The following is a 15,266-nucleotide window of genomic DNA, read 5'->3' as shown; positions in this document are numbered from 1 at the left end:
TGAGTCAGGGGCTGAATGGGAGTGGGTGCGTAGGGCCCCCAGGGGTGGGGGAGTGCAAGGACACATGTGGACAGCGATGGCTGAGTTGGGGTGCAGGGCCACACGGGGACAGGACAGATGTGCCTGACTGAATGGGGGAGACTAGGGGTCAGCCAGGGTCTACATGGGAGAGGCTCCGCAACACTCCCTCCCCCGCCGTTAAAAAAACCTGTTCCACACTTCTCCCACCCACACCTGACAACCCTCCAAGTTTACACCCAGGCTCTTTCCCAGAAACTACTTCCTTCTCCCTCAGGTCCTCCATTACCCCTGACCCCCCAAGCCTTTGCACTGCTTCTAAGGGATGTGAGAAATAAGTTTCTGCATTGTCGTTTAAATGGATTATTCAATGTTGTGTATGAACATATCTATTAAGGAATCTGTGTGTCAAAAAATATTTTTGAATCTTTTTTTGTCATCTGTATTGTTACAGACATACTTGCTGACAGGTATTTTGAAATAAAATTACCAAAATAATTGAAACTGGCATGATTATATTGTGTTTGACAAATAAAATATGCAGAATTTTGTAGAATTTTAAAATATTGTGTGCAGAATTTTTAATATTTGGTAAAGAACCCCCCCCCCCCGAAGTAATATATTACCAGGGCTGCAGAGAAGAAATGGAGTTGGAATAGCTGTATAGAGAAATGAAGGTGAGCCTCAATCTTTAGCTGGAGATGAACATGCATTTCTTTAGCCCTATACACAGTGTAGGAGTGCTTGTCCAATAAGCATAACCTGGATGGCGTACTTGTGCTCAAGGGGCAAGAACTGCCTACAGTACAAGCAGAGAAAGGAGAGAGGAAGCACTCCCTGGGATTGGTGCCTGTGAAATGGATATAGTGATATGGTGCTGCATGATCGGCACTGACACGAAAGGGAAGATTACATTTACTGCTTGGCAAAAGACACTCAAAACCCCTACAGTAAACACTTTCAGTAGAGGATTCAGAGCAGGCACCAATCCGATCCTTGGTTCGCATCACTACATGGGGTCCTAGGCATGCTGTCCAGCAGGCTGGACATTATCTCCAAGGACTTGGACATGAACAAATACTCAGAAGACCCAGTCTCAGGCTACCCCTTGTTACCATACTCTGTCTGCCCATCACCATTTCCCAGTGCAGGGAAGCAGTCAGACCTGGAGTCTGCATGGCAGGGTGAATCTACTATTCGCAGTGCCAGGTCCACCTGGAGTTCACAGCACAGCTAGGGAGAGGCTGAGGTATTTCCACTACCAAATAACTGCAGATAAGGAAAACCACTAGCAGAGCCTGGGGCACATATACCTATGTCAGTGAAGAGGACAGAGATTGCAATACAAACTCAAAAAAGTGCAGTGTTTTTGTAAAGATTCCCCTCAGAGTATTTAAGCCATGGGATGTTTTTTCTGACATGTACTGACAAAGAACCCTGTGCTCATCCAATAAGATCCCATTTAAAATATCCCACCTGAGGGATGCATTTCAATAGAGTTCAGTATTAGAAAGCAATTAAATACTTTGGCCAATGATTTTTCAGTGGGTTTGTGGAATCATGGATTAGTAACGGTCACACAACTTTAGCTCTTCTCTGGAGGATTTTAGCTTCTTTTTTGAGAAACAGACCATCTGGGGAAAGGTGTCTGGATTCCTCTAGACTGAGGGGCTGCAAAAGCACCACAACTGGCTGGTGGATAATTCCCCCAGCTCAGCAGAGGCTATAAACAGTGACCCCTGCAGCCACTGGCCTAATGGTAATCTCCACCACCATTTGGAGATGCTGTACTGTGGAACAGGCCACTGGCAGCGCAGTTAAGGCCGCTGTAAATTAGAGCAGCTTATAGGCTACTTTAATTTATGTCATGTGCTCACCAGCCCACAAACAGACCCAGAACCTGAGAAGCGTAAAGATGATTTAAAACCACCTTTGCCCATTTTCCTGGATTGGGCTTTCTATAAGGGGCAGCACTGAATCTGTTCATCATATTAAAGGGCACCTATTGAGGCAAGTATATTTTTAGGTTTAACATCCCGTTACACTTCCTGATGTAAGAGTAAATCCATCACCTCTTTTTTTTGCTTGCACCACCATTTCTTCGTACTGTTGTCTATGTTTCTGTGCTTCTTCTGCTGGTTTTGCAGGGAGGTTCCTTGATTAAAAATGTAATATTTTAGTTTAGCATGCACAACTTTAAAATCTCTGGGCAAAGTAAGGAGGAAGCATAACACTGCTACTTGTCAGTTTTTGGGGGAGATTTTTCCACAAATGACAACAAAAAGATAAGGAAACAACACTGACAGCATATAATCATTCTTCTACACAGAAAAAATGCTGAGTAATTTCCTTTTGTTTTGTAATTTGAGCACTTGTTTCAATGAACACACTGAATAATTTTCGTAAGCCAACAGAATATACTGATGCTTATCCGGTTTACATGTTTAAGGCTGCTATACTGAATCAGAGTATTTTCTATAGCTACTTGTCAAGGATGCAAAATTTTCATTCTACCCACCTTATTCCTTCCTGTCACACCCTCAGTACACAGACTCGACCCACACCCCGTTCTTTACCTGTGCAGTCACATTTCCCAATTCCAGCTCTCTCCCTCTGCTCTCAGAGATCTTCCTCCCTATTTCAAAACTCTGTCCCTAACTCCTGTCCTCACTCCTCCAGTCGCAAGGGTCCTCTGTTCCACACCACTTGGCTAATCACTGAACCCTAGGCCAACAATTTAGTGTTCGTCTAAATACTAAAAGCCTGGATTATATTCTCACCACACAAGCACGTTGTCATACAAAGATCTTTATTAACTTAAGAGTTAATGCTGCTGAAGTAATTAACAACCATTATACAAAATATACAACTACAGCATTATCTAAGTATTAAGGAAGTGACTAATACATTTGTATGTATTTATTATCCTTTACAGTTTATACATTTAGTTAACACTGACATGTGACAGTATTACCTCACTCATCTTCTCTCTAATTCACCTTACACATTCCTTTAACAACTCTTACACAGAAGACAGCTATCTACTCTCAACATACACAACATAGATATGTTTGAACATCTAAGTCATTAATTCCATAATTATTATATTTGTGATGTATAAACTAAAAGCATTCATGAGTATGTGTCTTGTGGCTAAGAATTAAGGTTGTTATAGGAATGGGTAAGATGAGTTTTCATGCAACCATGTATCATTAAGCACATATATGAAACTACAAAGGTAACAGGTTATTCTACATAAGTCACTTTCTGTCTTCTTAATGCCTTGGTTTCTTACAGGTGATGCTGTAGCTCTGTAAGTTGCATAATGGTTGAAAGTGAAAACAGGGAAGATAAGGAGTACACAGGGTTCAGTGAATCACCAAATAATCCCATTTAAATTTTTTGGGTGAGGATCTTCTCACTTAACCTATGCCTCAGGTATTAGCCATACAACTTGTGCCATGATTAAGGGTTGTGCCTTCTGAGGGTGTTAAAAGTAGAGGGATCCAAAGAAAACATTAACAGCTAGTTTACATTTTTTAAGAGTTTCTCTTCAACTTCCTCACTCCCTGAAGTAGGCCTTTGAAAGGGGAATACAGATGACCCCCAGGCTGTGCTCTTTGAGGAAGAGGAAGCAAGGACGTATGGTGTTCTGTCAGGGAAAACACCAGCAACACAACAGAATGTCTAGGTGACTGCCAGAACTGGAATATAAATTATTTTGCTTTTTGCCAAAAGCACCTGTAAGGCCTTTGTAGGAACTTAGCATAACTAAGGCAAAGTTAGGAGAAAGGGGGGCAGCAATCACAAGGAGTGAACCTAACTCTATGCCCTTCCTGATACGCTGGGGTAAGCATCTGAAAAACAGAAAGTCTCTCTATATTTGACTTCTGGTTTGTGTGTGTCGGGACTCATGAACTGCAGACTCTGCAAAAAACACATCTGTATAACTAACAGCTTTAAAATGCTTGCTTAATTGTTTTGCTTTGATAGACATGTTGATGTAATTGTAGCAGTTACTAACACAAAGGGGGTAGACAGGTCTGAGGAATTTGGATTTGACTATCTGAATATGGCCTGGAATCCCCAGTGACAGGCAGACAGCTGACCACTTGAACCTTGTCATTTGACCATTTGAGACCCCTCCAGACCATAGGTAACTATTGTTTCGGGGTGCTCTATAACTTATTGTATTTGTATGTGCTTGAGACTAAATGAAGCAGAAGCTTTGAGTGAAGGCATTCCTGTGAGAGTGCAGGAGACCAATAAGTAAAGGCTTTAAGTGAAAGCACTTGACTTGGTGTGATTTATGCCAATCATCTAGCAGATAGAGGTGCTGGGACTCCATTGATTTATTTCTTAACACCGCCTTGCAGAGAGAGAGTAAAATTATCAAGAGTTCTGGGTTTAGGGAACCCCAGGTAACAGTACCATAATGAGGAGGATCGCTGAACCAAAGGAGATGTCCACAGACACAGCTTGGACCAGAGCATAATTCCTGGTGAAGGTGCATATCGATCCCCAAGTACCTGTTCTGTATATTTCCGACACAGTGATTCCCTGTAAGGAGGCTGCTGAAGCCACTGGGGCTCTCATAGAATGGGCCCTGACAATTTGAGGGGAAGGGGCTTTCATATGATCATAGCAAAGGACTATGCAGGAGAAAATCCTTTCAAGGAGTCTTTGGGGGAAAAAATACTTTCCCCTTCATTTTTTCAGCAATAGCCACAAACACCCTTGGGGACTTCTGAAAAGGTGCTGTTCTGTGCAGGTAGAAGGCTGGAGCCCTACTGCAGTACCATGGGTACTGTGTTATATAATTGATTATGTTTTGGCTATATATATTGTATATTTCATAGTAAGAATTAAGGTATTAGAATAAATGAATAGGATAGTGGATACTAGTATTAGCCATTTTCTTTTCATGCCTTGTAAGTAACAAACAGGATTTTGTCTGGGTCTATGTTAATTAGATTAGAGGAATTTCGGAGGCCCAGGCCCCAATATGGGAAAGGATAGTTATAAGATTTACTAAGGTCTAATTTATGATGCCTTTCTTGTTCAATATAAAACACTGCTATTTGTTACCTTTTGAAGGTCTCTGCAAAGAACTGTTTGTGTGAATGAGGAATGTATGCATCAGGGAAAGATAAGGTGTGAAGGCCATTTCTGAAGCCAGATGGCCAAGGGAGGAGGAGTGAAGAGACTGAAGATGTTAGAGAACCATCAACATGCATCCACGGTTGAGGAAGGGCAGATTGATGACCCTGAGGTGAAGGCTGGCAAATTTAATACACAAGATAATTGATTAAATCAAAACCAGACAGGATGACCCTCCCGGAGGTGTTTTGGGCCATCAAAAGATAACACCCACTGAGGAGTAACCGGTCATAAACTGATACAGCAAAATCCATAGGCTTCAATGGAGAAAAAGGACTATAAAAACAGGGTGTTTTGCCATGGGGCTTTGGGTTCGTCTTGCCAACAACTCCAGAAGCATCGGATAGCAAACGACAGAGCCCGGCTCTCCTCTGCAACCAATCTGGCTGGCCACTAGGTTGATTCAGACTCTGGACTAGTAACTATAAACATCGATTGGTGGGACTGTGTGAGCTTGAGACTCACCGAAAAGCATACGCTAACTGCTGTATTCTCAATAAATGCGGCATGTTGCCTTTTCCCCTATAAAGAGAGATCTCGTGTGCTTTGTATAAGCATAACACTATGCATGTCCAAAGAATGGAGTCTTGTCTCCTCCATGTTGTGGTGAAACTTAGCATAAAACCCCCTAGAAGGTGAACAGTCTGGATAAAGTGGAACTCAGAAGGCCACTTCAGGTATGAACTCTGGTATGTAGCTGCAAAGAAATCTTGTCCTTATATACAGTTTTTCCACAAGACAGGTCCACCACAAGGGCCCCCAAGCTCTCCAACTCTTCTAGCAAAGGCAACTGCTGTCAACAAGGCAACTTTCAAAGAAAGGTACAAGGGGGGAATAGAAGGCCAAAGGTTCGAAAGGTGGCCTCATGAGACCAGAGAAGACAAGGTTCAGACTCAGATTAGGACGGGTTTCACAGCTGGAGGGGGGAATGTCCTTATGACACCCTTCAGTAACTTGTATTGGTAGGATGATTAAAGCTTGTGTAGCCCTCCACCTGATTAGCAAGGAAGTAGAGTTATGGCAGGAAAATCATACACCAGTGGTTCTCACCACTGCACCAGGAAGGCATCGCCTCTGGAGCTGAGGCCTGGATGCCTGGGGAGTAGTAAACCAGACACTTTGTTATGCTGTGTTGAGAGATCCCAAAACATGATCACCCCCACACACCACCATTGTTGGAAGATGTGCTGTGCTATTGATGGGTGGCATTCCCATACCTGGTCCATGTGTAAATGCCTGATGAGGCTGTCTGCCAGGGAATTCATCACCTCTGGGATGTGTACTCCTGAGAGTATGATTCTGTGCCTGATGCACAAATTCCAGAGGTGGACTACTTTATTTTACTTTTTGGGGTGGGGGGAGGGGGAGAGGGAGAGAAGGGAGAAGAATCTTGCTCTTCCCTTCTTGTTTATATAAAATAGATGAGTGGTTGTCTAAATGTGTATGGACTGAATGATGTGTACAAAGCCTGCATGCCATTCCTAAACTGCTCAAAGCTTGAACAGGTTGATATGTAGTCTGGATTCCTGTGGGGAACAGGAGCCTTGGGCTGTCTGGTCATCGAGATGTACTCTGCATCCTAGCAAGGAGGTATCCATGATGAGTGTCTTTGTAAGTTCTGCAGAAAGAAAGAGGGCCCAACACATACTACATGGTGATTTTCCCATCAAATGAGCAACATCAGCTTGAGGAAGACACTTGGTCCACAGAGACCCTGTTTGGGACACAGGTTGTTGATAACCAGATTTGAAGACACTTTAGGTGCAGTCATGCAAATGGAGTGACACAGGTACACAGAGCCATGTGGCCTAGAAGGATGAGGCAGAATCGGGCTGAAGAAGTGAATGCTTAGGTGAAGCTGGTTGATGAAATCCCTCATGGTGAGGAATCAGTTGTGAGGTAAATAGGCCCTTCCTGTGACTGAATTCCACCCCAATTAATCTGTGGTTTGTGTGCGTGTCAACATGAACTCGTCTAATGAGTCCTAATAAACACAATAGTTGGGAGTGCAGTGATGGTTGTTGCTTGTACCTATTGGCATGACTGATCCATGAGCAGCCAATCACCCAGGAAATATCAGTCTTCCTTGTCTACAAAGATACATGGCCACCACTGCAAGAACTTTCATGAACACCCTTGGGGCCATCAAGAAGCTGAAGAGGAGCACCTTGCATTGAAAGTGCTCTTGGCCCACTGTGAAGAGCAGAAAACTTCTGAGAGCAGGGAGAATACCCAAATGAAAATACAGGTGAGTCGCATCATGCGCGCAACTTATGCAAATTCAACTATTCACGCTTGGCAAAAAAAAACAAACACCCCCCAAAAAACAAAAAAACCCAACAAGATACCTGTAAATAGTGCGGGCAATTCCACCCACCATTCCACTTAATGAGCGTATGCCCTGGAGTGAGTGTGAGATGGAAGATGCGAATCAGCTGTTCCCTCGGTCTCAGTTCCAGCATGCCCCTCATAGTGTGAGCATCTCGCAGCGCTGAGTTTGATTCTAGTGTTTAAAGATACATATTTTTCATACAACATGGCCCCAAATGCAAGCCAACTACTTCATCTGGTGCTCAACCGAAGAAACAGTGATCTGTTCCAACGTGGGAGGAAAAACCAGCTGTGTTGGACTTACTGAGAGACGGTATGTCGGTCTCCAACGTGGCGCGTAAACATAGCCGCAATGAATCTAGCATCCATACTATCAAGATTTGAGAGAGAGAAATTCGTCAAACAATGGCATCAAGTGCTCCAATAACTGCTAAGGTGACAAGCCAGGTGCGTGATAAGACTTTAGTGAAGACTGAAAAGGCGTTAAACTTATGGCTGGAAGACATGAACTGTAAACGTGTGCCTATCATTGGCAACACATTGCAAGAAAAGGCTCTTAGCCTCTACGTGCTGTTCAAACCTCCCGCCGAAGAGGGACAGCCTTCTGATGAGAAGGAATTCAAAGCCAGCCAAGGTTGGCTTAATGCTTTTAGGAACTGCTTCAACCTCAAAAACGTGCAGACTACTGGTGAAGCTGCATCTGCCAGTGAAGAGGCAGCAAAAGCCTGCCCCGAACAATTAAAGAAAATCATAGAAGAAAAGGGCTATTTTCTGGAACAAGTTTTTAATGCGACGAGACTGGGCTCTTCTGGAAAAAACGCCCAACCGCACTTACATTCCAGAATCAGAAAGACAAGCCCCTGGCTTCAAAGCAGCTAAAGACTGTGTGACTGTTGTTTTGTGGCCATGCGGCTGGGCTTGCTCTACAGGGCTGCAAATTCCCGTGCCCTAAAAGGCAAGAACAAAAATATCCTGCCTGTGTTCTAGCAATCAAATAAAAAGGCTTGGGTGATGGCAGCATTATTTCTGGATTGGTTCCACAAGTCAAGCGGTATCTCGAAGAGAAAGGACTTGACTTTAAAGTGTTGCTGATCATAGACAATGCTCCTGGCCACCCTGCGGCACTCCGGTTTGCGCATAATGACATTGAAGTAGTCTCTCTTGCCCCCAATACCACCTCCATCCTCTTGACCGAGGCGCGATTCGCTGTTTCAAGGCCACATACACGAGACTTACGTTCTCATGGATGCTGATCCCAATCTTAATGTGATGGAGCGTTGGAAGTCCTTCAACTTTGCCGATTTCATCACTTATATTAAATAGGCAATGGCGCCAATCAAGCCTGAAACAGCCAATGCATGTTGGCGAAACCTACGGAAAGAATGTGAATGATTTTAAGGGTTTCCCGACCATTGACAAAGAAGTGAAACGCATTGGTCAGGTGGCCAGGCAAGTGGGTGGTGATGGCTTCATCAACATCCTAGAGGAAGAAATTGAAGAATTAATTGAGGGTCATAGAGAAACATTGACTAACGAAGAGTTAGAGGAACTGATAAAATGGTCTACAGAGATGACGACGACAAACAGGAAGAGCCAGCAAGTTGGAATCTTCATAAATTTGTTGAAGTGTTCCAAGCAGCGAAACACTTGAATGATTTAATTTCTGAATATGATCCCTCTATGTAACGAAGCCTGAAAAGTCACATAGTATTACGGACTATTTGAGACCGTATCAAGAAATGTTTGAGCAGCTCAAGAGACAACAGCGACAGTTGTCTATCACCATGTTTTTCAAGGAAAAACACAATCAGCAGCAGATGAGCCTATGCAATCAACTTCTCGAGCTGAACCAGAGCCAACCACTTCGTCTGTGACTCGCTCTCCATCACCCAAGCTCTCCATCACCTGTCTCCTAGATCGACATCAAGCCCTGATGACCCCCCTATGATTACCCCCGTAATTAAAAATACAGTATTGTAAAATTATATTTTGCATATGTACTCTATTATATACTGTACATTACATTATATATTCTACTATACAGGATTGTATACACAAAACCATGTACAGTATACTGTACATTATGGGCAATTTAAGGGATTTTCCAGGGTAATTTTGACTATACGCGATTTTCGCCTTACGCACAGACTTCAGAACTTAACCCCCGCGTAAGATGCAACTCCACTGTATGCATCTTTCAAATCAAGGCCATAAACCAGTCACATGAATAGAGGGAGGGTATTAAAGGCCAATTTAAAGTTCCTTGAGAAAAAGTTCTTTCCTACATGAGGGAGTGGTACGGGCTCTTTTGTCCCCAATTGAAGGAGGAAGTCAACCTCCTGTTTGAGGATCCTCTTATGGGAGAGGTCCCTGAAGACAGAGGTCAGAGAATAGGGAGAATGGTAGCCATTTAATACAACATCCAGGACCCATTTGTTCATTGTAATAGTGCACCACATTGGAAGAAAATGGGCCATGTAGTCACCGCAGGGTGTGGTAGCAGGCATTGTGGAGTGTCGACCCTCAGCTGGGACATCAAAAATGACTTTTGAAGAGGTGGCAAAGTGCCTATCTCACTGCATCCTCTAATTTCATGGGGGGTTCATATGTCCTTTGTTGAAGCAAGGAAGGATGAAGGCAGTGATTGATGTTGAGATGGAAATGGCCTGAAATATTTGCTTCAGGGTGGCAAAGTATAAACATCCAGAGAGCAGTAGGTAGCTCAAGCGTCTTTGAGGGTATCCAGCAATTCGTTAGTTTTGTCACTAAAGCGCTTGCTATCCTCAAAGGAAAATTTCTCCATGGTGATTTGGATCCCTCTGGAGGGAGAACCTGAAGGCCTACAGGCACAAAGTCCATCTCATGACTACTGAGGTAGTCATTGGAGTGTGACACTGTCAAGGGATGCCTGGAGGAAAGATCCTGTAACTAGTTTTCCCTCATCCAGGATAACCAGAACCGAAGCCTGCAATCCTGAGAGTGTTTGTTCTCTAACACTGACAGCTTGTTGTAATTCAAAAAGTCACAACTGAACAACAAAACCATGGTAATTTGCCATTCAGAATGCTAAGCTAGCTGAAAAAACCATCTTCCTTCCAAAGAGGTCAAGTCCTTCGGCTGTAGTGTATTTGGGCTGGTGTAGTTGAGTTCTTTCTATAACCACTTGGGAATTGGAATTAAGGTCTTAAAACAGGAATTCCGCTCCCTTGGGAAGAATAAAGAGGCATTTCTCAGCCCTCTTTGGCATCTGGGCACAGGTGACAGCAATGTGCCAGTTCACTCTGGCAGGTTCCATGATGGCCTCATTAATTGGGGATGCCACTTCAGAAGGAACCATAGCCTAGAGGATGTCCAGGAGTGTGTGGGCTGCATCCTAGACCTCTTTCAGTGGAATCTGGAGAGAGTCTAATTCTCCCAAGAAGGGCCTGGTACTGTTTAAAATTATCTGGGGGTGAGGGAAAGGCTGATAATACTGCCTCACTGGGACAGGATGAAGAGAGTGACACTGGTGGCTCTGGTAGCACCAGCAGTTCTGGCCAATCCTCCATCCACTGCTCCTGTGGGGACTGCAGTTCTCCATCTGGTGGTAATCACTGCTGGGTGTGGAAAATAGGGTCCTCCTATTCAGGTGCCCAGAAATATGGAGCGAGGGGCCCAAAAAGGATGATGGGCTGGGCTGTCAGGGTATGGAGGCAGACCCCACAATGGGTATCATTGGTCCCTGGGCCATACTTGCTGATGGTGAGAATGCAACGGCCAGAAGAGTGGATCTGGAAGCCCTGTCTAGGTTGATAGCTCTCTATCAGGAATCTGGAGGGATGAGTATCAGTTTGTTTTCATCCAATGAACAGTCCTGCCCCAACACTATATAGGAGTGGCCACTTTAACAACATGTAACTTACTTTACAATTGAACACATATACCTAGCACTTAATACAAGACTTGACCACCGTTCTGTATGTGCAAGCAAAATACTACGTGCTTTAGCACAACCACAGCTAGACAGCTTTATAAGCTAAGTAACTAACATGATATATTAGTAGACAATTTGATATGAGCTATTTTCACTGTCATTAAACAGTGGAAATGCACTTGTGAAAAATATTTAATGTATTATTCTACATCAGGTTTGGTTTTCATATGCTCTTATCTTTAAACTGCACACACAGCTACTTTAAATAGACTATTTAAAATTCAGCCTGCCACGGTGATTTAGTTTTCTTTTATCTGTTTCTGCATGCAGTAAAGCCAGACGTTCAGCATAAATTCTCCAAAAAAGCATATGTAGAAATAAGAGAAACCACAATACAGTTTTTTCCAAGAAGTCTGATATGGGTTTGGTTGTATAAGAATACTTGTGTAAAATAAGAGAAGGATAAGCCAACGTATCAAGGGCCTGACATCCTTCATACTGGTTTCAGAGTAACAGCCGTGTTAGTCTGTATTCGCAAAAAGAAAAGGAGTACTTGTGGCACCTTAGAGACTAACCAATTTATTTGAGCATAAGCTTTCGTGAGCTACAGCTCACACACTGAACCCACCACAGAGCACTCTCCGGTACGCTGCTTCATTATTTGAGGATTGGACATCTTCTGTGCCAGGTACCCTTGCTACCCTCAGATTTTTCAGCAAGTGCTTTGTTAATTTTTTGTTCTTGGGTTACCTTAAAGATAAACTACTTAGCCATTCATGTTTGTAAGCAAATTGAAAAAAATTACTGCCACTGCCACCAGTGTCAGACAGTAATTCATTCATTTTCTTTTATACAAAAAAGGTTGAAACTTACAATAAAGTAGATTTTATTAATTTCCCTTAGAAATATGCCACTCATTTATACAGTAGTTTGGAAGATTGTTTTTTTTTAAAGCTGATCTGCTTAAACAATTTATAGTCATAAAATATGCAGAGTGACAAAGGTTTTGCCATCCTAAGTTTAAGAGGCTCTACTATGGTACTATGCCAAACTTACGCTGGCCTGTCTTCTAGAATAAGCGCTGTGGTGGAGAGGGGTTCAAAGTCAAGATTTTTCCTCACATTCTGTTTAGGAGAGAGTGGCTTGTGAGCTCGTCCAGTTTTTTCTTCATATTCCTGCACAAAAAGAATATAATTGGTTACACTGATGGAGAATATCAAAGCCATGCACTGTATCGCAACAGCTACAGAAACATGCAAGATGAGAACACTTTCAGGAAAACTTATGAAACCTTTCTGTACAATTTATAATCAAACTCCAATTATTTAAAAAAATGTCTTGAATCAAAGCCAATAGTAATCCCCCAAAGTGAAGACAACAACACTTGAAATTGTATTGAGTAATGGTCTAATTCCCTTCATTTTTAAAAAATTAGTCTAAATTTACTTCCGCAAGTAATATTTTAAAAACTCAAGCTGAAGATACTGTATGAGCCGTTGCTAAGAGTGATACTTGAATATGCTAAAATAATTTATGCTCATCTTTAAGATTTGACCTATCAATGAAGTGCAGAAAAATAACTATTTCATGACTGCAGACTTCCAGACCAAAATTCTTTAAAGCAATAAACACTTCGTCTTTATATCTTGCTATAAACTATTTCTCCTACTCAAACCATTTGTAAATATAGCCAAGCGGAATGAAGAAAAAAATATGTTAATTGTGGTTAAACAGAAAACCTATTTGTTGCTTATTTCATCTTGAAATTGTTTCTATTAGACCAAAGGTTCTAAACTTTAAGACCCAGCATAGTACCATGTCTAAAACTCAAATTACCTTAATATTTTTTTTAAATGTAATTTTAATGGATCCTTATTCTGATAAACCAACCCATGTACCACCCTACTATGGCATGTGAACCAGTGAGTTAGGCATATCACCCATGATGGTAGTCTACAAATAAAGCTAATTTTAAAGTGTTCGTATTTGGTCAAGTAGTACTATGAGAAAAAAAAAGTAAAAATGACAAATACTTAATGTGTTAAATTCTTACAATGTAGTCTGCCACCTCACAAATTCAACACTATCTGCAAAATCTGAGTGCTATAAGCAAGTAATTTGCGGGTGCTTCCATGAACAGGGTTTCATCCATGAGACTTCTACATTCTCATTGATGCAAACTTCTTGCAAAGAATACTGAAAGGCTGATTTATTTATTTTAAAACCACCATGTAAACTATATAGAAAACCACTAAGAAAATATTTTAAAAAAGGTCCTGGTACAACTGAAGTAGGCTAGGTCATTCAGGATTTCCAAAGTAGGTTCCTAATTTACTGAAAGGCATGAAAAAGTACTACTTTTTAAAAAATTATTATTTTTAAATGCAGCATCTTTGCTCTCACTGCTGAAACAGATGCATAATAATGTGACAATGTGTCTTAGCTCCATCTACACACTACAGACCACATTAATAGAAAACTGCTACATTTCTGCTAATGGTCTGCCATAAGACAGCTGCAACACACCAGAAACCAACATTTTTAACACTCTGCCTCGGTCTCAGCTGTGTGTATAACCATTCATATTTGCACCAAGAGGGAAGGCCAAAGGTGTTCTCTCAAACTCCCATCCCTTATTCCTTCATGCTTCTGCCATGCTGAATCAGAAAAAAAGTTATATAATTATTACATGTGATCTGGACCTGGTATCTGAGATTTTTAAGTAATATGAGAAGTGGTAGGGAGAAAAGAAGCACTTGGAAACTGCCCATAGAGAAGACAGGACACTGCAGGACAGTGGAGCTGTTAGGCCAAAGTTGGAGAAATCCCCAGTTTTCCTGATTTAGGAACACAAATTGCCATACTAGGTTAGACCAACAGCCTGAGATTACCAATACCATATGCTTCAGAGGAGGACGCAAGATACTCTGCAATAAGCAGTTATTTATTAACCTGTGTATAGGGAAACTTTATTCCTAATTCCCTTCTCAAAGGTGGTTTCTTCCCCCAAAGCCTGAGGGTTTCCATCAACTGCAGTGGATACAGAGGTATTTGTAACTCTCTTGCCAAACAAGTTTCATGTTTCCACAGCTGTATGAATGAAAGGAAGCACATTATGATCCATCTGGAAAATCATGGTGCTATCTGAGGTCAATTTCTAATATGTTAAATACCACTGTTGTATTAGTTTGACTTCTAAGGAGTAGCAGCCACCAGACTGATTTAAACTATCACAAACAGTATTTATGTATTGGCTATTTAAGGGAGCAAGTTTGTACAGACTAAGCTCTTCTTTATGAAAAACTATATCCAGAGAGTAGAGAAGAGGTACAAAGAAACGAGCCACAGGTCGAGACACTAACAGATTACATACTTGGAAACCCAAAAGATAAAATAAAGTTACTATTCTTAAAATTTTAAGAAAACCTGGAAAATACTGACTGTAATGGAGATAGAAATGCATTAAAAGGCACAATGCCAAAACATGTCCTCAATTACACCATCATAAATCTGGAGTACATTAGTTTTATTCTGTTGAATGAAGCTGTGTAACAACCAAACGCCACTCCCTCTCCCAATTTCTCTATCAATTACAAGCCTGCATTTTATTCTTATATGACAAAATTAGTTGTTTTTGAAAATGAACATTAACATATATTACTGCTTCCAATGGTCAACTGATCCTTGATCCTAAATTTACAACATTTTAATTGTTTGGATTATTACTAATAGAAAGCACATTAAATTAAGTTAAGAAGAAATTGAAGATGATGTATGGAACTCCTATATTGCTCTTCCTAAAGCATACACAGAAGACAGACTAAAAAAACATCAACACATAAAT

The 15,266-nt window shown here is 41.6% G+C and overlaps 1 protein-coding gene across 9 annotated transcripts in view; it reads right to left on the bottom strand.

Moving 5' to 3' along the window:
- Positions 1 to 15,266, bottom strand: part of TBC1D14 (TBC1 domain family member 14) — a 106,857-nt gene that overhangs the window by 35,337 nt on the left and 56,254 nt on the right. For all 9 annotated transcript variants that reach the window (XR_012158733.1, XM_073342582.1, XM_073342583.1 and 6 more), the window contains 2 exons: positions 12,479 to 12,597; positions 2,091 to 2,173 (listed from right to left, as the gene is read on the bottom strand). Coding sequence is in view for 8 of the 9 variants with exons in the window: in XM_073342582.1 (XP_073198683.1) it covers positions 2,091 to 2,173; positions 12,479 to 12,597 (202 nt within the window). In the remaining variant the exon portion in view is untranslated. The remainder of the gene's footprint in view (positions 1 to 2,090; positions 2,174 to 12,478; positions 12,598 to 15,266) is intronic.

Source organism: Lepidochelys kempii, chromosome 4 (genome assembly GCF_965140265.1).
Source record: "Lepidochelys kempii isolate rLepKem1 chromosome 4, rLepKem1.hap2, whole genome shotgun sequence".
NCBI classification, from domain to species: Eukaryota; Metazoa; Chordata; order Testudines; family Cheloniidae; genus Lepidochelys; species Lepidochelys kempii.
The sequence above is the reverse complement of the archived record's forward strand: the minus strand, read 5'-3'. Positions and strand labels throughout refer to the sequence as shown.